This window comes from Primulina eburnea, chromosome 6, assembly GCF_022965805.1.
Source record: "Primulina eburnea isolate SZY01 chromosome 6, ASM2296580v1, whole genome shotgun sequence".
Lineage (NCBI taxonomy): Eukaryota > Viridiplantae > Streptophyta > Magnoliopsida > Lamiales > Gesneriaceae > Primulina > Primulina eburnea.
Window position 1 is genome coordinate 31,884,055 of NC_133106.1, and position 23,777 is coordinate 31,907,831.

The window sequence follows — 23,777 nt, forward strand, 5'->3', positions numbered from 1 at the left end:
CAAAATAAATATTAAATGATGAAAATTTATCATATAAATATACAGTAAATTTTGTTCAAACATATAATATATAAAAATATAGGTAATATTTTCAAAAAAAAGTTCGCGGGTTACCCAACCCGAAACTCGCCTAACATGGCACTAACCCGAATCCACCCAACCCGAACCCTAAAAACCCCAACCCGAACCTGATTTTTTTCGTGTTGGGTCGTGTCGGGTTGACGAGTCGTGTCGCATTTTGACACCCCTACCCACTCCACTAAGAAAAATTAAGACAAGAACATGTCTCGCCACGCCTCAAAACCCGACGTGTTCAATCTAGGTTGGACTCGCGGACCCGCTATACATTTAATATAAGATATCATATAGTTTTGCTATCCTGTCCACCAATTGTGTCAATATATATGTTCATCAATGACGTGTTACTAACCTATTGGATGTAATGAAGCATATTAATTTTTTGTATAAAATAGGTGAGTGACACCTCATTGGTGGAAACAAAAGTCGACACAATATCTAATATATGTATACATATATATAGTGTACATATTATGTATATAAATATATAATATGCATATATACACGAGGCAGGTTAACCCAAACTCGAGACATGACTTGGCCCAACCCGAATCTTGTGTGACTGAGTTTTAACCCATGAGTTTGACACAGCTCAGTGACATATTTGATTACGCACGAGTGAAATTCACTTTATATATCTTAAATTATCAAAATAATATTTATAGAGGCCTATCGTTTGACAATATAGATACAGCAAAAAGACAAAAACTTGTGTGAGATCGTGTCACGGATCGTATTTGTGAGACGAATATCTTATTTGGGTCACGAATGAAAAAGTACTATTTTTATATGGTTCATTATTTGGGTATGGTTGACCCGTCTCACGGATTGAGACGGTCTTATATGAGACTCACTCTAATAAAAATGATAAAAAAAATATTAAACAATCGACCTTATTGTAAAACATTATCGTTTATTATTTTTAAAATCCAAAATTTGGAACCAAGACTTGACTCTCACACAAGTGCCATTTTTTTCGTTTTCGAGCACACACAACCGAAGGCAAAGTTTGCCAGAACAGCACACACACCACAAGGTTTATGTGGCGCGTGGGTATACACACCCCTACGACCGACAGAGTAGCAACAGTCAACTCTTCAAATCTTATTATATATCAAAGAACATGACGGATGCCGACACTTGTTGGAGTTGTGAAATATACCAGTTTTTTTTCATCTGTAATAATTTTGATATCTCCCCCAAAGTTTCAATGAAATTTGTTCAGTATGATTTATTTGATTAATATGATTTTTAAATTATTATATCAAATTGAAGTTTGTTTAATGTGCATTGAACGATTTATTTGATAATATGATTTTTAAATTATTACGTTAGATCGAAGTTTATCTAATGTGTATTGAATAACAAGATTCTCACATCAAATAAATATAATGGAACAAATTTTTGAAAATAATCTGATACAAAAATGAAAAGCAAACTTGTACAATTTTAGCAGTACAAGATAATCGTGGTATTAGATTTTGCAACATCAGATTTAGAAGGAGAGGTAATTCTAAATGGAGTAATAATATTTTTTTAACAGATTATTTAAAAAAAAATTAACTGATATATATTCCTTCTACCAAAGTTCAAGAAATGACACCGAATCGCTAATCGTTCCTTCAATCGAAATCACTGCTCTCTTCCACGGTTCCACCTAAATCTAACAACCTCCTTCCATCAAACCCTAATTCCAAGAGTTTTCCCAGAAGGGATTTTCAAACGGGAATCAAACCCACGTAGAAATCAGGAAAAAGAAAAGAATTGTTTACTCTCTGATCCAATCGAGTGATTATGGATACTGTGTTGAAAATTTCTGAAATCCCATTTGGTTTTTTTTTTTTTGCAAAATCTTGGACTCATCGAAGCAATAATTGTTATTGTGGTGTGATTTTAGCTCATGTTATTTGAGTGAGTTGCTGTTTTTTTTTTGTTGATAAAATTGCTTCGACATTTGTAAATCAATATTCATTCCATGCTACAAGAGCCATATCGAGATTCCAGATGGGAGCTGAAAGGAAATGGCTATTCTCCCTCTTTTCTGCTGCTTTCATCTCATTTCTCATATTCTTATCGTTTATTTCGGGATTCAGCTCCTCATACAATAATACCTTTTCATCCCACAAGCCGTTTGATTCGACGGTTCTTCACGGGCCAGGCCACCCCCCGGCTTTTGCCTATTACATTTTCGGTGGACGAGGGGACGGTGAGCGGATTTTCCGTTTGTTGTTAGCGGTTTACCATCCTAGGAATAGGTATTTACTACATATTTCGGCGGATGGCGGCGATGAGGAGAGAGCAAGGCTGGCGGCATTGGTGAAGTCAGTGCCAGCAGTTCGGGGCTTTGAGAACGTGGATGTATTCGGGAAGCCCGATCCAAATACTTACATGGGTTCCACTAATATTGCTGCTATCTTGAGGGCTGCAGCTGTTTTGTTGAAGGTGGGCGGAGGGTGGGATTGGTTTTTAACTCTCAGTGCTATGGATTATCCGTTGGTTACGCAAGATGGTATGCTAATTCTATCTAGCTTCATGTTTAGAACCGGTGTTTTGCTTGTTTATTTTCATCGTAGTTTGTGGTTTGATAAGAATTCCTGTTTTGTTTTCATCTTGGTGCAACGTTGAGGGGCCGCATTTTGTGTTTCAATCTCACATGCTTCTTTTTTTTTAATGTAGTTATGGGATGGTTGAATCTTGATATTGGTTGCTATTTTCACAGAATAATTACTTTGATTGTATATGGAATGTGTTAATCTTTTGGTGCCATTAGCTTAGGCTGATACTCCGTTTGCAATTACTAGTGTTTATATATGATGTTTCGGATAATTAAATTCTGCATGATGCGTTGATACAATTGGGTTTTGAAGTTTTACCTTTGGTTTGTATGTTGTTTCGAAGTTTGTGGATTGGAAGGTTTTACCGTCAGCCAATTTTGACTGCTCACTAACCAAAGGGAAGAGTCTTTCCCGTATCTTGATGCAATTAAATAATACTTTGATGAAATTTATCTGAAGATATTCATAATTATGTTAAGGTAAATGCTCTCCACCATGCATGCTAGTATTGCATTTGTAATTTTTGTATGTTTTAGTTAAATCCTGTATCTGCAAATGCTTTTTGTAAATCAGTACTCTAGATCAGGACTGAGGAGCAACTTACTATAGAGACTCTATTTTTTGCCAAAATTGTCATCTGAGAAATGATGCATATGTCAAAAATTTTGATCGAACTTGCACCTTAAATATATATTTCAGTCCTGTTTATGCTACCGAAAGTCCCTATAGATACTGTTTACTTTATACTGGTTGTTTGTCAAATTGATTATTTGTTAGAAATCCTGACCCCATCATATTCTCTTAAGAAATGGAACTGCCTTGAGTTACTGAATGCATTTTTACATTGAACTTTTTCATGATTACTGCCGTGGGGTATAACTTCCCTTTAGGTCGTAATGCTTTGGGTTCTGGTTTGATACTGCACTTTATTGAAATGAAGTGCTGATGAATTTTTAGTCACACATTCACTTGGCTCTTCGCTGAATGGGAAATTGGAACTTAAGAGTTGTGATAGCACATATGATGCCTTTGTTCAAAAATTACTTGAAGAGCTATCACGCCATCAAAATTATTGTCATTTGAATTTCTCTCAGCTATCAATCTCGCTAATTCTGCCAAGTTTCCGGTTTTTGCTTTCAGACTTGTCCCATGTGTTCTCATCAGTTAAGAGAGACCTGAACTTTATCGATCACACTAGTGATTTGGGTTGGAAAGAGTATGCACATTCTTACTGCTTAGCTGTTATCATTATGCATTGTAATTCTCCTATTACTCATGCTCAATCTACTTCTCGTCATTTCAGGGGTCAAAGAATTGAACCAATTGTAGTTGACCCAGGAATTTACTTGGCCAGAAGGACTAAAATTTTTCACGCAACTGAAAAGCGGCCAATGCCTGAGGCTTTCAAAGTTTTCACGGGTAAGTGTATGTATACTTCGGTCACGGTCAGGTTTCTAACATCAACCGAATCTATCTGGTCAATTGCTCGCATCAAACCATTTTTTATACTTTCCAGGTTCTCCATGGGTTGTCTTGAGTCGATCCTTCCTCGAATTTTGTGTTTGCGGTTGGGATAATCTTCCACGAACCATTCTAATGTATGTTAATAATGTTGTCTTGTCCCAAGAGGTCTATTTCCACTCGGTTGTCTGCAATTCACCCCAGTTCAAAAACACGACCGTGAATTCCGACTTGAGGTATTTTGTTTGGGATGATCCTCCTAAAATGGAACCCCATTACCTCAACACTTCGGATTATGATGAAATGGCTAAAAGTGGGGCTGCTTTTGCAAGACAGTTTGAAAAAGATCAGCCAGTGCTAGACATGATTGATAGAAAGATCCTCATGCGTGGCCGTAACAGAGCGACGCCCGGTGCTTGGTGCAAAGGCAGACAAAGCTTGTTGATGGATCCATGTTCACAATGGGGTAATGTGAATGTTGTGAAGCCGGGACCCCGGGTCAAGATTTTTGATGAGTCCATAAAAAAACTTATCAGTGATTGGAACTCAGAGTTAGATACCTGCACCTGATACTTGATATGTGGAGAGAACACGTGACGTTCGAAAAGTTTTACCGTTCGCATTGAAAATCATCGCACGCTATTCTTTCGGGGGATTCTTCTCATTCGAGTTTCTTGATTGTTAAATATCGTTCCCTGGAGTTCTACGTCTGGAGACGAAGTTATTCAAGATTCTTGGAGTAGAAGTATCGGAGAGTCCCTCGGTCATCTTTACACTTGAGAATCCTACCACATTGTCATTTTCTTGTCGTATGGGCAATATTTAATAGTTTCCGAGGATTCATTTGCACGCTTACAAGGGTACGGGACCGGTTGGAGGTTCTCCACATAGAGAGCAAATGTATCCGTAAGCCACATTGTTGTAAACTTCGAACAATTTTTGTCTGATAGATGCTTTGATCTAGGTTCCACGATGATTTTGCTCGGTGTTGAACCATTAACGTTTGGCCAACTGGATTTACTCCATCAGTATATTTCGGTCTCTTTCTATTCATTCACAGAACCGTGGTGGTTTGATGCAGACTTTCCGGCATTTCAACAAGCCAATAATTTTAGATTCGAGTCCATCACTAGATCAACAGGGAATATTCTTCAAACAAAAATCAAACTGGATTTTATAAAGTTTATTAAAAAAAATAATTAATGTTTTTTAAAATAAAAATCCCGAGTTTTTTCAATTTGGATGAATGACCAAGTCAGAGATTTCTTTAGTCAAATTAATCCATATTTGTTGTGCCTTGATATCAAACGTTGACCGAGGCATTTAAATTGAATCTTTTTTTTCCCCTTATTAATGCAGAACATTGTGATTAAAGATGCTACCAAACTGGATTAAAGCAGTTCCGGATTATGTGTTGATGGAACTGAAACAATTTTGTGAATAAATAACACAATTTACTGGATGAGGATTATATATGGACATCAACTGCTAATATAATAAAATCTCAATAAATTAATAATTGATAAATTATTATATATCTAAAATAATTTTTTTTAGATATAATGGGTTGTCTTATAATTTTCGACAGTAGATACTTGAAATTTCTATGTTATTTTTTTTTAAAAAAATAAAATTTAGGGTGGTTTTGTTAAAGTTTTGATGAAGAAAAATATGAGAGATTATCTTTAAGTTATAGTTTAAAGAAAAAAACTAGACGACCGTACCAGATACCAAAATCAACTGAGAAGCTGAATCTGCATCCATTCTCTTACTATGGCATCCCTCTTTCAGAAATTTCAAGAGGTAATTTCTCGCTGCTGCTTCAGTATAACCCTAATCTTGATTTAGAGATGCTGTTATAATCAGCATTCCGAATGTTTATATGTATTGCTTAATTAGGCAGTGAAGGTGCTTGAGAGAAGTCCGACGTTTGCTATGAATGGACGACATCTGCAGTTTGAAGCCGATATCTATCGCCCCATTGAAAGATCAAATCTTTATCATTCTCCTTTGAGAAATGCCAGCAGCACGCCAAACCCAGATAACAAAATCAACCGAGAAGCTGAAAGAATATGTAAAATCGTATCGGAGATGGGTAATTTTACAAATATTGGATCTTCTCTGGACGATGCTAATTTTAGTGATTTGTCGCCAAGTCTAGTGCTACAAGTGTTGAATAAACTCAACAATTCCGGAACTATGGCGCTATCATTTTTCCGGTGGGCTGAGAAGCAGAGAAGTTTCCAGCACACGCTAGAGTGCTACAATGCTCTCATTGAATCGTTAGGGAGAATCAAGCAGTTCACAGTGGTGTGGATTTTGGTGGATGAGATGAAAAATAATGGATTTTTATCAAAAGAGACTTTTGCTCTTGTTTCAAGGAGGCTCGCTAGGGCGAGAAGGGTGAATGAGGCTATAGAGGCATTTGAGAGAATGGAGAAGAGGTATGGATTGAAGCCTGATTTGCTAGACTATAATAGGTTGCTTGATACTTTGAGCAAATCTAGGCATGTGGAGAAGGCTCAAGAATTGTTTGATACATGGAAAAATCGGAAGTTTGTGCCGGATATTAAGTCGTATGCTGTGTTGTTGGAAGGGTGGGGTGAGAGATGTAATTTTCTAAGGCTTAATGAGGTTTATCTTGAGATGCAAGGGGAAGGATTCGAGCCTGATGTTGTGACATATGGAATCTTGATGAATGCCCATTTTAAAGCTAAACGCCACGATAAAGCAGTTGCCTTATTTTACGAAATGAGTGGCAAAAATTTAAAGTCAACACCTCATATATATTGTACTTTGATCAATGGTTTGGGGGTGGAGAAGAGATTGGACGAAGCTATCGAGTTTTTCAACTTGTACAAAAGTGATTGTGTTATGGAAGCCCCTACTTATAATGCGATGGTTGGTGCTTATTGTTGGTCAATGCGGATTCACGATGCTTATGCGATAGTTGATGAGATGAAAAAAAGTGGGATTGGACCGAATCCACGAACATATGATATTATCTTACATCATCTTGTAAAGGCCGGTAGAACGAGTGAGGCATGTAGCACTTTTGAGAGAATGAGAGATGAGTTGGGAGTTGAACCGAATTTAAGTACGTACGAGATCATGGTCAGGATGTTTTGCAACGGGGGGCAAATGGATATGGCATTGAAAATTTGGGATCAGATGAGGTCTTGTGGGGTGATTCCGGGGATGCATATGTTTTTGGCTTTGATTAATGGTTTGTGCGACCAAAAAAGGGTGGGCGAGGCGTGTGAATACCTTCAAGAAATGTTAGACATGGGTATTAGGCCTCCAGAGTTTTTGTTCAAACGATTGAAACGGGGTTTGCTTGATGAGGGTAACACAGATATTGTCATTGTATTGGATGGTAAAATCAAGAAATTAAGAGATTCTCCATTGTTTGGTTAACTTTTTTGGCAACTTTTCTCAATAGCAGTGTTCAAGAATGAAGCGCATAACCATGAGACATGGTTGTCTCTCTTTTTCCCTTTTAAAGATTCCTTTTTCTGATTTTCTTAAATAATTTTTTTACTATCGGCTCCAATTTGATCTAATCCTACAATGTGGGATAAAATCTAGACATATTATGAAAACACACACAGAAAAGTGCAATTTTCTTGTTAACAACCTGCGAAAGTTATTATAAACCATACTAATTTTGTGTTTGTAAGAACTTATTTTAAGTATTTTCAAGTTTTTAGTAAATAAAATGTCTGTAAATTATACACAGAAGTTGAAAATGATTTATAATAAGTTTTTGCAAATCTTATTTTATAGGTATACCATATTTAAAATACTAAATCATTTCAAAAACAGTAAATAAAATATGAAATTCTTAAGCTAACCTTGTAAGTTAATACAATTTTAGAGGTATACACAATATTAAAAATTTCATTTGTTCCCAATACAATTAATTTTGGGAGGAGGACAACAATAATCTAATCTATGTAAAATAAAAATTTTAAAAAGTAATAATTCCTTAGTTAGAAAGCCTATTAAAATAAAAAAAATGTTGCAAAAGTGAATCAATTTTGAATGTAATATTTTGTTAATAGATTTTCTGTGATACATTTCATATATCTATTTATGTGAGATAATCAAATCGATTAATATTTAAAATTACATTTGAAGTATTTGCACGGCCACACCCCTTGTGTATTCTCAAATTACGGTCTCCAATTTGAACCCACGACCCTGATTTCTCCCTTCCAATGGCGTCTCTCTTCCAGAAATTTCAAGCGGTGATCTAAAGCTGATGCTTCATTTTAACCCCAATTTTGGGTTTAGAACTTTAATTTAATCAACATGCAGAATAATCCTATGTATTGCTTTAATAGGCAGTGAAGGTGCTCGCGAGAAGTCCAACATTAGCTAAGAATGGACGGCAGCTTCAGTTTGAAGCTGATATCAATCGCCTTTTTCTCCATACTTGGTAACTGTCGTTTCAAATTTTTTTTACTTGTCATTTTTAAGTTCATGGCTTCATATTTGTTATGCTAATTTATCGATTTTGTTCGGTATTCGTGTTTTGATGGTAGGACGAGTGTTTTGCATTTGCAGCAAGCATACTGTTAAAGTATCTGAATTTAGATTTTGTGGTGAAAGTTGTCTTCCAGCAACCATTTACTTTAACGGAGTTTCGAAGTCGCTTATTATTTTTGTGTTATTAGTATAATATTACATTGGAGCATGAAATAAATACGTTATGGTGAGATTGAGAAAGTGGATCTAACTAAATTCGGATTGAAACAATGTGCTGACAACAATGTTCATTGAATCTGGGATATCGTGATCTGTTGATCACCAATTCACAATGGATTGACAATGAGAGAAGTTTTTTTTTTCGCCGTTTAGTGTAAAAATAAATCCAAATTTTAAATAGGGCAAGTACAAAAGCATTGCCATTTTACAGTGGAGTCACACCCTTCATAATGGCGTGACTTAAATTTTTTCTGTTGTTGAAAAAATACACGAGCTCGAGGACCTTTAGATATGCTGCCCTGATGCAAAGCGTGATAATTAAATCCTTTTTACAAAAGTATTTTGGCAGCTATTAAGTGTTGGATCAGAGATGTTGTCTCCACATTTACAAAATCAACGTTAAATGCTTGTAGAAAAATCGCACTTGCTTTTTTCGATGATCTTTAGTACATTATATGAAGATCAGTGTTCTGATTCTGTTGGCATTCCATTTGTATCGAATTTGAGTTATTGCAATGCGAATAGAGGTGGACTTTGCATGAACACAACTTTTAAAGATAAAAAACATTTGATAGCAGCAGTCAAGGACTTCTCAGTCAGGGATGCTTTTCGCGATTGCCAAGTTGTGAAAATCACGCAGACAAAATTAATTAATAGGCCTTGCATCAGGGAATGATAGTTAAAGGTGGTCAAAGTCACGCCCTTTGTTAGGGTGTTGCTTTGAAACTGTCCCACCTCGTAAAATGAGGAGGGACCATAGCATTTTTAAAAAAAAATTATTGAAGAGTCACGCCCACGTGACTCCAAAAATTATTAGTATTTGTTTTTTAAAAAAAGTAAGTGAAAGGTGTGAACTTACATAAGATCACGCCCACGAAATGGCGCTCTACGGTGAAACGACAATGATGTCTTGCTTTTAAAAATGCTGGACTTAATTTTATGTTAAACCGTTGAAGAACCATGGACAAAAGGACGAATGAAACAGCAAAAAATGGTCAAAACAGGATAACAAGGTAGGTTCACTCTTGAACACAGATAAAATCTGCTCAATAACTGAATGATATCAATATGAGGCAATTTGAGGACTCTTTTTTCCCCTACTACATTTGAGGCAAGAAATCAGAGAGCTTTTATATGGACTCATTCTTTTTTACCTCTCTAAATCAAAAAGTGGTTCTTTATGATAACCTTGTTGCTAAGTTTTGTTAATGGCTTAAACCTTGTCTAGACAGTAATGACTCGCTTGTGGTGGTCTTTTCCAGTCATCGATCATTAATATGCATAGATCTGCCAAAGTCTTTGCCTTTTTCGTTCAATCAATATATTTGAATCATGAGTGCAATCATAACTGGTTCCTATGTAAATCCAGCTATCTTTTTTGTCCCATTAGAATGGTAATGGTGTTGCAAATATCCTACAATTCAATTCTTCTATTAGATAACATGTATCTCATCCTTAGTTTATAACATAGCATATTTCACATTTTATTTAACTTAATTCGTTGTGACAGTTTGGTCCATTTTCTTATGTAAAATACTCTATACTTAGCTATAATCGTTTAGGAAAGAATGCCAGTGAAGCAGATGCCGACGAAATAATTGACATGGCCAGCAAGGTGTCACATTCTGAACAAGAGAAACAAGTTCAAGAAAATATTCATGAACAAGTCAGTACTTTTTGCAAATGTATGGATGACATTCTTCTTCCTGATTCAAAACTGGCTGATGACACACTTAACTTACTAGCTTCAGGAAGAAGTACTGCTCCTCGGCACAGTGGTCTTAGATTTGCTGTCGGTAGTAGCCCTCCATTACCTAATTATCCTTGTAAGTAACATTAGTGCTTTATCTCATTTATAGTTAAATTTAGCTAGCTGAAAATGAATTGTGCGGCATCTCGCTTGTCCAGTTGGTGAGTCTGCCTCTTCCCCTGTCATGTGTTAGGTACTTTCTAGGTGATATTATTGTTCCATAATATATGCATGATGTGTTCATGGAGTTGTTGGACCCTTTCGAAGATATATAGCAGATAGTAAAATGGGAGTTATTTGTTCTGTCTCACAAAGAAATTCTGGTTTTACATCCTTTGATTGCAAAGTGCTAAATAATACCCTTGATAACATGCAAAGAAGATAGAAATGATGATTAGTCATCCACAAATCTCAAAGGTCTGATTTATTCACTCTTTCGTTAATTATATAATGCTTTTCTGCTCATAATGCCAGTGAAATCTACCTTAGCCAACACAAATCTACTTTAGAGAGATTGGATCTCTCTATCTTTGTCATGAGAAAAAAAACCGATCAGCTACAATGGAAGGAAGCAGAGAAATCAACAGAAGAATGCCGTGATAGTGATACAACTTTATCCATTTTAGCATGTCTTTAGAGAAACTTCATAATAAGACTGGGTTGAAATCTTGCTACCTGACCATCATGGTAGATCTAGTGACCACTATGGACCCTTTTTTTTCATGTGCGATCAAGTATAATTTCATGTGTTTGGCTCAATGATGATCATGGATATGCATGCCCACACTGTAACACTCATTAACCTAGCCATACATAAAGTTTGGTTCTAGGCGATAAAAACAATTTATTGTACAACAATTCATGTGACATGATTTGAGATATGGAATTTTATTGTTTTAAAATGGCCTTCTGTTCGTGGTATGCATATACGGCGATGCCAAATTAAGCAACTTGTAACAACCTTTTAAGATTATTTACATGGGTGTAGTACTTGTCGGCTTGTCCATATGTTCCTTTCTGCTTTTGCACACAGTTTCTTGATTATCCTTCTAAATTATTTTCAACACAGCTGTTGCTGCAACAAAGCCGTTAAGGCTGCATGAAGTGTCAACAAACCTCAAGGATCTCATTGGATACACTCTTGCAGTCAAGCCATCTCAAATTCAACATAAGGATGCCGGCCAAGGTTTATTCGTGGATGGTGAAGCTGATGTAGGTGCCGTAATTGCCTTTTACCCTGGCGTGGCATACTCACCTGCATATTACCGTTATATTCCTGGATATCCTAGAGTTGATTTACGAAACCCATATTTGATCACGAGGTATGACGGAACTGTCATTAATGCTCAGCCTTGGGGTGCTGGTGGTGAAACTCGTGAGATATGGGATAACACAAACGCTTCAGAACCTAGATTAGATACTGAAGGTGGTGTGACTGGTTCAGATCGACTGTGGAAACTTCTCAATAAACCTCTAGATGGGACTCGAGTAGTGGGTAAAGGAGAAGTTTTGGAGAGGAGAAATCCTCTAGCCTTTGCTCATTTTGCCAACCATCCGGCCAAGGATATGAGCCCCAATGCTATGGTTTGCTCCTATGATTTTCCGCTAACTGAGAAGAACATGAGGACCTACATACCAAATATGTCATTTGGAAATGGAGGTGAAGTGAGAATGAAGAAATTTGGCACCTTTTGGTTCAAATCCTTGAAATCAAACATCACATCGAATATTCCTATTCTCAAATGTCTCGTTCTTGTGGCGACAAGGACAATTTCGAATGAAGAAGTTCTACTGAATTATCGGTTGAGCAACTTGAAGAATCGACCTTCATGGTATACTCCAGTTGATGAGGATGAGGATAGGAGAAGATGGAGCTAAAGCTTTGAGGATAGGAAGCTTTACTTCGAAAATGCTGCCATTTAGATCTCTTAATTAATTTTGAACTGTATATTGAGGTTTGATATAGATGGAACGAATGAGAAATCTCACTTTTTTTGTTGCCATATCTGACTTGATCCGTATCGACTGAGTCATTGATAATATTGCCTTGACTTGCAACTAGACAATAGTTTTGCTCTTCAGATGTAAGTCTACTCACAAACTCTCGTGGGCGATTGTCGAATTATTTTTCTGTGGAACTAGAAAGCCAAATTGAATTTTCTTGGGATTTTAGAGCTTGCAATGTGAATAATGTTTGACATGATATTATTGTAAGGTTTTAACGAATAAAATTTCAGATAAAATAGTGAGTTTGTAGGTTGTTTCTCGACCTGAAGTGTTGTATACAACCAATCGTTTGTCATGATATATTTTTATTTGCAGAATTAAATAAATAAGGTTTTCACGACATCGGGATATCAATAGCAACTTCCGGGGCTAATTGAATTAGACCTATTTCAAAAGTCTAAAAAACTTAAAAAATATTAAAAGTTTATGTAACTTTTGATGATGTCTGTAGAACTGAGCCGAACTGTCATTCGTCTGAGGTGACCGAAGTCTGGTGCCGAGCTCCTGTACACGCTCAACAAACACGTTAAAGAGTGTCAGAAAAGTTTTTCAACGTGATCTCTCTGACGCTCAATTTTCAATAAGCTCATGAAAAAAAAAGAACACTCAAAAGTGCATAAGAACTTAAAGTGTCAATTTGGGTGTATCTGATTGAAGGAATTATATTAAAAGAAATTTTCAAACCCGATCCAAAAACTATAAACTTGAATTCCAACAAACTTGATATGATTTTTTTTTACTATACAACATTATTTTTAAACAAAATAATTAAATAAAAATTCAAAACACATAATAACAATATTTTAATTAAACACATAATAACAAAACTTTGCATAAATATGAGTAATATATAATATACAAAACCCTTCCCCACAACCATACCATTCACGCCCACTTCCTCTAGACACTTCAAACTCTTTTCTTCACAAGCAAACAGACGTCACACACACATAAAATCAAGCGAAAAAGCACCAAACTTCTTCAAGGTTTTCAGTGGTTCTTCAAGCCGTCGTTCAAACGTACAATCAGGCGTTAAAAACGCAAAGACACGCCATACTCTTTCTTTTACTCATCGTCACACTATATTATGTATTTATGTTTGAAATTGCATGAAAACAAGTTGCAATTTTGAAGATTTTCGGATATGCATATTATTTGATTTTAAAAACATATATTTTGATCCAAAAACCATGAATGTCATGTATCTAAGGGGCTGCCATGATTAGGAAGTGATAAGAGATGGTTTGACACGAATTTAGGGAGTCCTAGAACACTCCAATATGCTACGCAACGTGAATAAAACAAGCTGGTACCATCATGCTGTTTTGGGGAGCTTGGGGCTCGGGTTCAAGAAGGAAGGGTTGGGCTTGGGTTCGGCTAATTTCTTTGATCGCATCAATCTATTAAACAAAAATGGCAATAAATTAAAATGTATAAAAACCATTTTGAAATCTAAACTGCCAATCAATCAAAATATATTAAAAATAAGAGATATTTAATTAAATAATGAATTTCTTCAATTATTTTACCTTAAATTAGAAATATATGTTTTCGAGTCTCAAACATATCCGACACCCTGCGCAGACCATATTTTTGTCGTGTCCAGTCACCCTATATTATTGTTGCCTGCCATGCCACATGGCAATTTATATGTCAAACTAGAATATATGATTATTATATAAGATTAATTTTTATATATTTTGATCAACGTGTTATTATATGTGTGTGCTCGACGTACCCACGCTTCATAATAAGGTAAAACAACAAAATCATACATAGAATTAATTTTATCTGGACACTTCTTGTGAGCATCTATGTGAATATCGCTGAAGTTGAGTGCATCTATTCGATATTATGAAACTGTAAATCTAATAAATAGACGCATCTCAATCGTTACACATAGATTCTCACAGTGTGTGCACATGAGATCAAACACACACACACACACATATATTTGATATTCAATAACTCATTTTAATTATTTTAACTCAATAAGCAGCTCAATTTTCGTTATTATTGGATATTCTGCACATGTGATGCATGTGTGTACAATTTTTTTTTATCATTATCAATGAACTAAAATGAAATTTGACAAATTATAGAGGAACTAAATTGATATTCGAATCGTCAAACCCTGCATGACCACACAAAACCTTTCGAACTCTTCACATATTAAGATAGAGTACTCATTTTACATTTCAATCATTATTGTTTTATCAAAATAGTTTTCATTTATATGTTTTTTTTAATCATTACTGTTATTTTTATACTTATCTTTACTGTTTAGTTACATGTGTCTGGTCGATGTATATATAGTGTTGATTATTATTTTAATGCTCAATCATTATATATTATTTAAAATTTTCAAATGGTGAAGTGTACCTCACGGTACAACGTGTAAGGTTAAAATCCACGGGTGGGAAAAAAAGGATTATTTATCTGCCATTTGTATTTTGTCTTGCTGTCCAAAACATTATAAGATTTAATTAATTGCTTTATTATATTTAATTAAACACGTTACGTGTATGATTTCGGAATTTGATCAAGTATAATACATTAATAATATTTTATTGCATGCTTGTACATATTATTAAATTGAAAATTTCATTTGCAGATATTTTGAGAATAACATTTCATTACTTGTAATTTGTAAATTATCATGAAATCGTGGCAAGTATTTTTTTTTTTTTTTATGGAGAAACTTCGAAAATAATGACGACTCGAGGATCCAACTTCTGTTTTGTAATTTGAACCTTTAATATGAAAGTTTTGTGTAATTTATTTTTAACAATAATTGTATTTTACGAAAAAAAAATTGACAACTTTATATTTTTAGCAACCCAACACACAACACAATATACATTCTTTCTTTTTTTTGTTCGGAGCCTTTTTGTTGGTTATTCGATATGTTATTAAATTTTAGTCTCAATGCGGTATTTTTTTTCAATTTTGATTTTTTTCTGATTTGACATTGACATGACATCAATATGCGTGTGTAGACTCATATCAATATTTTCGATGAAAAAACTAAATTATCAAAAATTGGAATATATATAACTAAAACTGGAATTTGATGATATAAATAACTAAAATCGCGCAAAATATATAAAACCAAAAGCATAGTTTTTCATATATATATATATATATATATATATATATATATATATATATATATATATATATATATATATATATAATTTGTGTGTTTGTTTTAGAATATTTAGGTGGTCAATATATATTTTAAAATATTATAAATTGATTCATAGGGAAGTCTCAATCAATTAAAAATAATGATTTGATAGTTAGAAATTGTCGGCCAGAAATGTATTAGCAATTGCAACAATTATTCCTTACACAAATAATAGAACCAAATGGTTTCACATTTCCATATTTTTGAAATTTTCAAATTACTTGGCCACAAAAATTCTTACTTACTTTTGATCATGTCAAGATATATATAAATTATCGTGATTAATTCAAATAAAAATAGGTCTACTCGACGTGGAATCTGTGGCAACAAGACCTATTAAACTTTTTAAACTATTATTTGGCTTAATTTAAAATATTATTTAAGTATGAATGATCAAAAAAAGAAAAGAAAAAAGCGAGAAAGTATAACGTACACAGTAAAATAATAATCTGCTTACATTATAAGGAGCTATTATGGTGACGAAGCTGTACGTAAGCATGCAACTTACCATAAATTAATTCAAATTATTGAATATACTATTAATTAAAATTTGAATAAACAAAAGATTAATTAACGATCTTATTTTAAAAGTCATTAATTAGACGGCAAGTAAAGTATTTCATTTATTAATTTTGGAATCGGTGAAATAAATAATTAGGTGTCTGAATACACACATACACGTATAATATATACAAGAAAGCTCCTATGAAACATTTAACCGATCAATTTTGAGATACAGATTTTCTACTCGACTTGACTCGTGAAAAAATATTATTTTTTATGCCAAAAGTATTTATTTTTTTAGCTTCTTGTATAGATCAGATCGACTCACTGTGGGCAACTCACGTTGATGCGACATCCACCTATTAGATGTGATGAAATTGTAAATCCAATAGGTGAACGTCATCTCAACGGTACTCACATGATGCATACTACATGATGAAATTAGACAATAATATACAATCACGCTATCCAGTCAAACCGCATCGTACAAGCTGTCATGTATGATAGACTCGTCTGAGAATGTGTTGGTGAGAGGAATCGAACTCATGATCATTGTCCAAATACTCACGTATCCTACCAACTCGGACAGATATGTGAACGATGGAAAACTTCATATTAACATCAGAAGGGGTAGTAATTAATAATTTTAGAGAGTAAAAAGAAAAAAAGAAAAGAAATATACGGAATGAAATAAATAAATAAATAAATAATCACATTAAAAAGGTGAACGTGTGTGCGTCTATAAATAGAGCGTTACACAACAAAGAACCAAAACAAATCTCCTCGCATTCACATACATACCTTCCCTCCCCCCCAAGTCCCAACACCTTCAGACCACCAAAAAACACGACCAAATACAGAAGAAAACCCAACAAAATACACAGAAAAGAATGGGTTTTCTCGATCATATCTCGGATGTGTTTGAAGTTACAAGCATGAGAAAAAGCAAACGCAAGCCATTGAGGGTAAATCTATATATATGTATATGTGCGCGCGCGCGTGTGTATACAATACATATATATTCATGCTAATTCCACCAACATACAACAGTACTTCAATTCTTCTTTCAGAGTTAATTCTATATATATACATGTTCATAAATCATGGGCCTTAGTCAAATAATTTTGTAGCAGTGTGTTTATATATATATAATAGAAAATGTATGGATATATATACTGTCTTTCTGATGTTATGAGTTGATTAATCGAGTTTGTAAATGTTTAACTTTGGGATTATGCAGAAGGTCGAAATAAAGGTGAAGATGGACTGTGAAGGATGCGAAAGGCGGGTCAGAAATGCAGTTTCCTCCATGAAAGGTTAGCAAGACCTAGCTTCCCAGAACACACACACACACAATATAATATTAGACTGTAAAACATTTTATTTCATAAGTTCATTAATAAATATGGCATTACAATTGAAAATTTTTAATCGAAAACTTTTAATTTATAGTTCGGTATTAAATGATATTTATGGCATGGGTTTTTATCGTTCAATATTTGAAAATTATATGTCCCCCCCACCTTTTTTTTTCTTTTGATAGGATATATTAAATTAAAATCTATAAGAATATGTTATCTGTCAACTTCCACGCGTTCATAGTTATTTTTTTTGCATTTAAATATTTTAGAAAGTTTCTAAAATATCAAACAAAAGAACATTGATTATAAATAAATAATAAATAAATTATCTTCCATAAATACAGATTATATATCTCATAAATCTTTGCATTTTATATTACATATTCCCTCAGAAAATTTCGAAGTCTTTAATGTGGAATTATACTCCCGACTCACAATTAACCAATCGATCCATCAGCATATTTGGTACATATTTTAAACATCGATCGCTGTACGAGCAAGGGCGACTAAATTTGTTTGTGTTATATATCTGCAGGTGCAAGAGCAGTGGATGTAAATAGGAAAGAAAGTAAAGTGACAGTGAACGGGCACGTGGATCCGAAGAAGGTGTTGAGCAAAGTGAGGAGCACCGGGAAGGCGGCAGAGATGTGGCCATACGTGAAATACGATCTGGCATATTACCCTTACGCCCCTGGAGCCTACGACAAGAAGGCCCCCCCTGGCTATGTGAGAAACGTGGTTCAAGCTTTTCCCAGCCCGAATGCCCACGAAGAGAAGTATTCTACCCTTTTCAGTGACGAAAATGTCGATGCCTGCTCCATTATGTGACACACACATATACATATACGTGTAATATGTATAATTTTATTTGATGTGTTTGGCAGCTTGTGTTTGCTATCAACTGACCTTTACAACTTGTTTGCATCATGGAAAGATAAAAAGTGGTGGCGTTTAGCAGATTCCCAGAGTAGTAGAAATGAAAATACTGCGTTTAACAAAGGACATCGGGGTGGAGACGACGGACTTTTAAGCTGTACTGTTTGCAAATGTTTCAAAAAAGTTATCATAAATTTTTAAGTATTTGCAAACACTATCTTCGAATAATTAATGAAGCAGTGAAATATTTGACGAAAATACTTGTGATAATCTTCGCTAAGACGGTGTAATTTGAGGATTGATATGATCCATCCAAGTAGAATAAAAGGAACCATCTCGCTAGAAAGATCCTTAGAGTAACTAATAAGTGTGATGATCGATGAAAGCAGTACGTGAATATCTCACAGCATGATTAATAAAAAAAGTGGACGTAGAATTGTGATCGTTCGATAAAAACTTCTTTATAAAAATTATGATCGTACGTATACGTTCCAAGAACTCATGTTAAATCGTTTAAAAAAGTAAAATAAATATGTTAAAGTATAATTGTTGAATCTATAATTTTCAACAGTATCTATGTGGTTGACCTTCAAAATCAACGTGACTTTTTGAATTAAAATCCCTTGATTATTTATTACCAAATAACCTAAAAAAATTGAACTATACAGATACTGCTATGTGATATCTATTAAAACTTGAACTTTTTGGAGTTGGGTTCTCTATAGTTGAAAGATATTGTGCATTTTTTGATCATCTGATAGACCTCATATAATATCAGATAAATTTAAAAATTGTCAGACGAAACGAGATAATCAGTTGATCATCTCGTGTAAAAAGAGTACAGTACCGGTGTTGTGTTTTCAGTCACAACAGAGAATCCAAATCCGAACTTTTTCTTCGAAAAAAAGAAGAAAATTTTCATCTTCATCTTTTTCAGCTCCTAGTATTTACAATTCGATAGAGTTTGGATACAAAATTTATAGTTTAAATAAATCACTTAAACAAGTTCTGTTTTTTTTTTAAGTTTTTTTATTATTAAAGAAATAGAAACAATTTTGATAAACGTTAAAAATGATTTTGTTTTAATTTTTTAAAAAATTAGAGTAAAAATCAGCTTTAAAAAGACACATTTAAGTGTTTTTAAATGCTTTTTGTAACCAAACACTGCAAATTTTTTTTTTTTGTAAAAAACACATTTTTAACCCACAAACTTCAACTTCGTTTCCTAGGCTTGATATTGTTCTTCAGCTATCCGTTTAATTCAAAATTCGATTTGCCTGAAAAATATTTTCAATTTCTGCTATTACATGGCTCGATTGAATGAGTATTGGGTTCAGGCTGAAAATTATGTCGCTTATTTCTGATACCAAATTCTATGTAACCCACCCCGGGTTGCTCAAACAGAGGGTGCTTTTTCTTGTTAAGGAGTTTTCTGTTAGGCTCATATGATCAGCTTCGAGTTCTCTCAATTGGCTTTTTGGGAAAAGACCCAAGTTTCCACCTTTATTCACGCAAGAAACAGGAAGAGAATCGCCTGCGGTATAAGGAATGGGCCACGGAAACCCCTGTGGAGGAAACGGGCGCTCTCCACCGAGGCCATTCAAGCAGTTCAGTCCTTAAAATTGGCCCAGAACTCTTCTAAATTGGATCGTGTTTTCATACTAAAGTCAGCAGGCTTTTGAAAGATGATTTGTTGGATACATTGGCTGAATTGCAGAGGCAACATGAATTATATTTAGCCCTCAAGGTATTGTTCATCAATTTAAAGTTTTTCTGCTTCTCTTGAATTCTTGATGGTCTCTTTTGTTAATAAAAATGTTAATTCACTTGCTCTCTATCTTGAAAATGATTGTTTTTGGTCGGCCATTCTATATTTTTTCCTTGGAACATTACCACCAATGTATCCGCGCTAACATGTAACTTTTGATTTCACGATCAAGCCCTGTAGAGATTTGTTGATATTAGCTGTTTGATTTGTCTTATAAAAGCATTTGTGTCCTTGTTTACAGTTCGTTCTATCACTTAACATTTGATCTGATGGCTACGAGGGAAGCCACGTCATTTTTAATTTGACCCAATGCATGAAAATCACATGTGATCCTTTCACGATCATTGGATGAGTAACCAACTTTCTCTGTTATTGTACTGTATCATTTGTGATATTCCATAGTTGATGATTCAAAAAGGTTAATAGTTCTGTATTAGGACGTGTGATGTCAAGTGTTTCTCCAGGTTTTGGGATTTGATTTAATATTTTGCCTCCAGGTTTTGGGATTTGATTTAATATTTTGCCTTTTTTTTTAGAATAATTTAATATTTTGTCTTGATCAATCTTAATATTGTATTCTAACCGGTGAATCTTAGTAAGAACAAAATGATTGAGATGACTGGACTGAACGACTCTTTGTGGAGCTGGGGAGTGAAGGCTTAGAACCTGACACGAGGACCTTCACTGAGATGATTTTTGTGAGGCCCGGGGCCGAAGAAGGTGGGGGGTAATCGTCGGTGCCATGAGGTTGCACGGACAATGAGCGGCTCCTGACAGATTTTTAGGTAGAGGGAACATGAATGAACCGATCCACACCGGAATGAGAGGGATTCCGAGACTGTTCAATGTAATGGACTGTACAATTGAGGATGGCTTAAAAAGATTTGATTGGTACTATTCATCTCACGAAGGTGCATCTTCTTTTCAGTAGCTCATCACATAAGAATTCCGAAGTTAAGCGTACTTGACTTGGGGCAATTTTGGGATGGGTGACTCCTGAGAAGTTTCCCAGGGTGCGTGTGAGTGATGGCACGCTGGAAAGACCCGTGTTGAAATAGTGAGGACAGTCATCGAATCTGGGGCGTTACAATTTTAGCTTATTTCAAAGCAGAAAAGGTAAACAAAGCAATGGATACATATGAGCTGATGAATGCTTCAGGTTGCAATCCAGATAAGTTGGCCCTGACCATTTGAATAAGGAATCTTGAAAAGGCCGGTCAGGGAACTCTTTCGGCGGTAATAGACAAAGAATGTGCTAAGTATTTCGATTAACCTGAGAAATTCATTGAAGAAGTTGAAGGGACATTTGTAAGTATTACAGTCTCCTACTCATCAATTACAACTTGAATGGGCTTCTTTGTTTTTTCAGACCTACTTGATGTCATAAAATGAAATGGATTCGGGGGGCCATTTTTTGCTAAAAACGAGGGTACCTATCAATCAAAGGATTGACCAATTCATGCTCCTTGTGCTCTCGATACTGATACGGAATCAAATGGGTGTAGAAGAGATCTCATGTAGGTCTTTACATAAGCCAGGACTGATCAATGAGTTTGGTGTTACATTACCTGCAACAGTCGGTTTCTAAATATAAGTCTAAATATAAATGTATGCGTATGTAAAGCTTGAAATATTAAATGTATGCGTATGTAAAGCTTGAAATATGTTGTGAGTGATTAATAGTTCTAATGCCTTGTCTTTCTTCTTTCTATCATAGCCAAGGCGAAAGTCACTTGTCCTTCTGTGAAGATTTCACAAATTTTCAAGGTTGCATGATGTACATGGAGCTTCAATCACACAAGCAGGCTCCACCAATTGCCAACTTGATATACTATACATATTGCTGCCTCACGGCCTTACAAGCCCAGAATGCGTACAAGTAAAAATATGACAGGGATGCTCTTTTCCAAGTTCTTGTTCCGATCATCTTTTTCCGTCTTTAAACTTGTAACGTAGCTCAATGCAAGCTTTCTGGTTTTGTATCAAATGGTTTGAGTGGAAACGAGATCAAACCATCTAGCATTGAAGTATTACTATTGATGATGTCGTGTAAATTTGGTGAGCTGAGTGGACAATCTACCGTGCAAAGATGTGTAGTTTTCCTGGAAGATTTTTATATGATGGATAAGTCTGGCTTGGCCTGACGAGATGAGCCCGGGTGGTCTAGCCTGCCTTTGTGGGATGACCTCCGATGGTCTGGCCTGGTCTACCCGTGTGGTCTGGCTTGGCTGGTGGGATGACCCCGAGTGGTCTGGCCTGTGAGTACTCTTGACAGGGTAAGATGAACTTGGGTCAGACAATCTGCGTAAACTCAACAAGAAAATGTCAATGGGACGTCATAAAGATTTTCGGCGTGGCCATTCCGACGCTTAAATCAGTACAAGGTTCACTAAGTAGATAGATAATTTATCGAATACAGTAGAATGCAATATCTCTTTCCCAAATGAGCAAACTTGAGTGTTTATAGGGGAGAAGGTGATCTCGATTATAGTGCTTGTACATTGTTCCTGTTAGACATGCGCCCAAGCTTTGTCCTCTGACAGCTGTCTATGCCATGTCTTTTGTCAGTAGACATGGCGACTCATATTGTTCTGGTCTTGTCATGGGCAGTGATTGTCATACTAATAATGCATGGTGACCAAAATAGTCGGATAACCTGAACCCTGGTTGGATGAAAGTATCTTGGTCGAGCTAGATGAATCCTGGTCGAGCGAGATGGACCTTGGCCAGGCGAGAGGACTTTGGTCGGGCTAGAAGACCATGTCCATGCGAGATGGACCTTGTCCCGACGAGGACCCTGGTCGGGCTAGAAGATCCTGTCCAAGCGAGAGGACCTTGGCCGGACGAGGGGACCTGGCTGGGTTACCTGAACCCTGACTAAATTTTACACGTTTTACACTCCCGAGAGAAAATTAGAATCTGGCTTAGTTAAGTTTTATCTTTTCATCTGAGTCTAAGAATGACCCAAGTTTTTTTCAAGACAACGACAATGTTTCTTTTAGCTACGTCATAAATGTTTACTTTTTACTTGAAGCTAAATACTTTGAGGAAAAAAAATTCAAATTACTTGGAAGATTTCAAGAACTTTTTATATGTACCAATTTATCATATGTACCAATTAAAGTATATGTTATTGTAGAATTTAGCGTATTGTGTATTGGCTTTTCATGGGCTTTACTTCTTTTTTGCAATTCGCTGAGATTGCAGGCACTTAATAATTGCACCATTTTAACTTTGCAGAATGACAAGACCCTCCCACGGGTCATATCCTCGGTGAACCCCATTCAATTCAATTATATATATATATATATATATATATATATATATATATATATATATATATATATATATATATATATGTGTGTGTGTGTGTGAAAGTCTATTTCAATAATATAAATATATATATATATATATATGTGTGTGTGTGTGTGAAAGTCTATTTCAATTATATATATATATGTGTGTGTGTGTGAAAGTCTAGTATAAGATCAATTTTATGAATCTTTATATAAGAGAT

At 35.1% G+C, this 23,777-nt stretch overlaps 4 protein-coding genes across 6 annotated transcripts; all 4 read left to right on the forward strand.

Moving 5' to 3' along the window:
• Positions 1-1,633: 1,633 nt before the first annotated feature.
• LOC140834292 (beta-glucuronosyltransferase GlcAT14A-like) lies at positions 1,634-5,125 on the forward strand. Its single transcript, XM_073199081.1, has 4 exons — positions 1,634-2,587; positions 3,774-3,849; positions 3,937-4,052; positions 4,150-5,125. Exons 1-4 carry the CDS (start codon positions 2,083-2,085, stop codon positions 4,662-4,664), a joined length of 1,212 nt encoding a protein of 403 aa, XP_073055182.1. The 5' UTR covers positions 1,634-2,082; the 3' UTR covers positions 4,665-5,125.
• Positions 5,126-5,740: 615 nt separating this feature from the next.
• LOC140834293 (uncharacterized) lies at positions 5,741-7,678 on the forward strand. 2 transcript variants are annotated; one of them, XM_073199082.1, is made up of 2 exons: positions 5,741-5,897; positions 5,994-7,678. In XM_073199082.1, exons 1-2 carry the CDS (start codon positions 5,868-5,870, stop codon positions 7,509-7,511), a joined length of 1,548 nt encoding a protein of 515 aa, XP_073055183.1. In that variant the 5' UTR covers positions 5,741-5,867; the 3' UTR covers positions 7,512-7,678. The 2 variants fall into 2 exon arrangements, with proteins under 2 accessions (XP_073055183.1, XP_073055184.1); XM_073199083.1 differs by having other exon boundaries at positions 5,769-5,897; positions 5,998-7,678.
• A 537-nt stretch (positions 7,679-8,215) lies between these two features.
• Positions 8,216-12,757, forward strand: LOC140834295 (uncharacterized). Of its 2 annotated transcripts, none has more exons than XM_073199085.1 (4): positions 8,216-8,344; positions 8,441-8,535; positions 10,367-10,630; positions 11,624-12,757. In XM_073199085.1, exons 2-4 carry the CDS (start codon positions 8,481-8,483, stop codon positions 12,430-12,432), a joined length of 1,128 nt encoding a protein of 375 aa, XP_073055186.1. In that variant the 5' UTR covers positions 8,216-8,344; positions 8,441-8,480; the 3' UTR covers positions 12,433-12,757. The 2 variants fall into 2 exon arrangements, with proteins under 2 accessions (XP_073055186.1, XP_073055185.1); XM_073199084.1 differs by having other exon boundaries at positions 10,353-10,630; positions 11,624-12,756.
• A 4,274-nt stretch (positions 12,758-17,031) lies between these two features.
• Positions 17,032-18,848, forward strand: LOC140833482 (heavy metal-associated isoprenylated plant protein 21-like). The gene is made up of 3 exons (XM_073197824.1): positions 17,032-17,220; positions 17,496-17,571; positions 18,152-18,848. The coding sequence occupies exons 1-3, from the start codon at positions 17,146-17,148 to the stop codon at positions 18,442-18,444; spliced, it is 444 nt and encodes a 147-aa protein (XP_073053925.1). The 5' UTR covers positions 17,032-17,145; the 3' UTR covers positions 18,445-18,848.
• Positions 18,849-23,777: the final 4,929 nt, after the last annotated feature.